The following is a 3,187-nucleotide window of genomic DNA, read 5'->3' as shown; positions in this document are numbered from 1 at the left end:
AAGAACAAGGACAGAGGAATAGCCTCTGTCCCGGGCCCTCCAGAGATCATTAACCAACGCGACCAATGCCGTTTCCGTGCTGTGTCCCGGCCTGAAGCCCGACTGGTATGGGTCTAGATAGACTGCTTCATCCAGGTGCCGAGGGAATTGCCGTGCAACCACACTCTCAACAACCTTCGCCGCAAAGCGAAGGTTGGAGGCTGGACGATAGTTGGCCAGCTCATCTGGGTCCAGGGAAGTTGGCCAGCTCATCTGGGTCCAGGGAAGGCTTCTTGAGGAGGGGCGTTCAGTGCGTTTTAACATCATTTCCTTAGGAATCTCAGTACTGCCATTCTATGATCACACTAGAGGTGAGTAAGAGATTTTGTGACTCCCATTCTATGCTTTATGAGTGAAAGAATAGGTCATTTCAGCAAATGACAATTCTAAAACTTTTGGAAACATGTTTCTACCTCTTATATTAGTAACTATGGCAAGAGAGGGAGCTGAAAGCAGTTTTCAAAGAAAAATCAGCCTGAAAACTTCTCCAAACCTAATTTTCATCTATATGTGTGCTCTTCATTCTCCCACATGTCCTCATAAACTGACTTATTCTTGCTCAGGAAAAACAATTACAGGTAATTAAAAGGGTGCTATGTAGCAATTTCCAGTGATCATTACAGTTTAATGTCTTGCACTCAGCTTCTGTTTGGAGAGAAAATAAAGGTTTGGCAATCCCACACTTGATCTGCAACATTAATTCTGTCCTTGGCTGCCAACTCAGGTTTCCTATTCTGCTCAGTTATAATTTGAATCAGTCTGCTAATATTTTGATAAATGTATTGTATAGAGTCTAAAGAATCCATATACCTAATAAAGGAGTCTGACGAATCCATATACCTAATAAAAGCTATTACATTCTTCATGCATTAAAATATGATGAATGATGTCAACAATTCCCTCTTATTTACGAATATAAGTAAAAGGCAATTACCCTGATTCTCCCAGAATCCACCTTTACTGGTGGCCCCAAACTTCTGAATAAGAAAAAGGGAACAAGGTTTTATCTTTTTCAATCATATGCTGTATTTTAAAATATAAGTTCCTCCAAATTATGGATTCCACAGATTTAGTACCAATTCTTCTTCTTCATAAAAGTCTGTCTCTGTGTTTCTGTGTTTGTTTGTGTGTCCTAAAATTGTAAACAAAGTTAAAAATGTTCTATCCACTTTTTTACTTTATTTATTTATTTATTAAATAGATTTGATGTCTGCCTACCTCATCAAAGATTACTCTTTTAAACACTTTTCTAGTTATTTTATAAACTGGGTGAAAGAGATAACATTATGAGTTCTAATTACTTCTTTTCCACCCAAATACTATTCATTTCAGTGTTAATACTGCTGTATTCTTTGCAAACAATACAGTGTCTTATGGCCCTTTAAAGTCTAAATATTTATTGTGACTGAAGTTTAAGGCTCTGTATAGTTTCTGCCACATCAGGCCCGTTTCTTTCCAAATAGCATTCTATGATGTCCCTTCTTGTATTGAATCAGAATAATATGGGAGAAATCATTTTAATCCCTATAATCCTTTCTCCCCTTCCAACCTCATATTAGAATAGCAAGAGAATTTTGATTTGTGAGTTGCCAAAAAGGGTGAGAAATAATTATCAACATAGCTTTGGGGAATAACTTTGCAACAGATGCCATCGGGTAATAGATTGTATCCTCCCTTAAAGCATTTCATAGTCTTTGAAAATTGTTTTGGAATTAGCTGGGTATGCGCTAAGCCACGGTTTGTTTTATCCACAATTTATTGATCAAATCATCATGGTTACATTTACATGTGTTAGCACATAAATCATGACTGAGAAATCTTGTCCTGTAACATGCAAAGCCAAATCAAATCACATTATAGACTAACACGATGTGTGTAATTTAACAACTTGTTTACAAATGGGATGTAGATCAGATGTAAAGAAATGCTTCCATTATACAGATGGAAGAGTAAGGCAAACCCCCCCCCCCCCACAAATGAAACAGCTAAAATCTGAACATTGCTTTTGCCAGGTGGAAACAGCAAGCTGACTGGCTGATCCTGAAAAATCAAGCAGCAACAAATCTAATTATTACTTGGATGGGAGACCACTGAGAAATCATAAACCAAAAATAAATCCAGAAGAGGGCAATACCAAATTACTTTCATAAATTGCCACACAGAGCTACAGAGACTTATCTAGGGATTTAACAGGAGTCATGCGTCATTCCAGGGAATCCTTATTTCTCGCAGTTGTAACCTTGATTGCACCACAGCCACTGTTTTTCACCCAGCCCCAGCCAAAATGTGAAAGAAGAGACACAACTATCTTGTGTCTTGAAGAAAATCAGGATGAGGGAGACTTGCTTCCCAGAAGGACACTCACCATTTTCACTGATCATCTCTTCACAAGAATGCCAAATGCCGGCATGAAACTTTCGATCCACAAACTTGTCATCCCCTGTCTCCCAGATGTACTGAACCACGCTGCTGTCATTCCCACCTGGGCTGTTAATCTGAATGCAGTGGGTCCCACCTGCGAGTTTGCTGCAGAACGGTTTGGCTACCTTCTGAGTTCCTTCACACCAGTAGCTGCTGCTGAAGGCTGTGATAGAGAAGATTAAAGAGATGAAGCCGAGCGAGAGGGCTGCCGAGGCTCTCTGCCGCCTGTCCACCCCCATTGCCTGAGAGCTGCCTTCTTGTAAAGGCAGCAGGCGGCAGCGTTCAAGGATGCTGGAAACACCCACTGCTGATGCTCTCGGCTGCACATCCATTGAAAAGCCCCTCTCTGAATTTTCCCCATCAGCAACAGAGCGGCAATCCTGAACCTAAGAGGAGCAGAGATGCCTACACACTCCAGGGACTAGGTGATCTGAGCCTAGTTTATCACAGCTGATACCTAAAGCTGGGAGCTCTGCTCCAAAGCTCTTGTCACTGCTGACGGAGATCAGCTTAAAAAGTTCAGAACCTGGCAATCACTCTTCTAAGCACACAGGAGTAGTCTCCGACAACCCCCCTCTCTTATCCACACTTCAAGAAAGGAGTTCAGATCAGACAGGACAAGAAACAGGCAGATAGGCTCTGCCTTAGCACTTTGCTCTCTCAGGCCCAGGAAATCTTAGTCCCCAAAAGTTAGTAACACGGTGTCAAAGGTCTGCTCAAGCTAGGG

The 3,187-nt window shown here is 41.3% G+C and overlaps 1 protein-coding gene across 1 annotated transcript in view; it reads right to left on the bottom strand.

Moving 5' to 3' along the window:
• LOC107292535 (germ cell-specific gene 1-like protein) overlaps positions 1-2,699 on the bottom strand; it is a 10,829-nt gene extending 8,130 nt beyond the window's left edge. The window contains exon 1 of the mRNA XM_015821634.1: positions 2,405-2,699. Coding sequence (XP_015677120.1) covers positions 2,405-2,699 — 295 coding nt within the window. The remainder of the gene's footprint in view (positions 1-2,404) is intronic.
• Positions 2,700-3,187: the final 488 nt, after the last annotated feature.

Source organism: Protobothrops mucrosquamatus, unplaced genomic scaffold (genome assembly GCF_001527695.2).
Source record: "Protobothrops mucrosquamatus isolate PMUCROS unplaced genomic scaffold, P.Mucros_1.0 scaffold1371, whole genome shotgun sequence".
Taxonomy (NCBI): domain Eukaryota; kingdom Metazoa; phylum Chordata; class Lepidosauria; order Squamata; family Viperidae; genus Protobothrops; species Protobothrops mucrosquamatus.
Note: the sequence above shows the minus strand (reverse complement) of the source record. Positions and strands in the feature narration are given on the sequence as shown.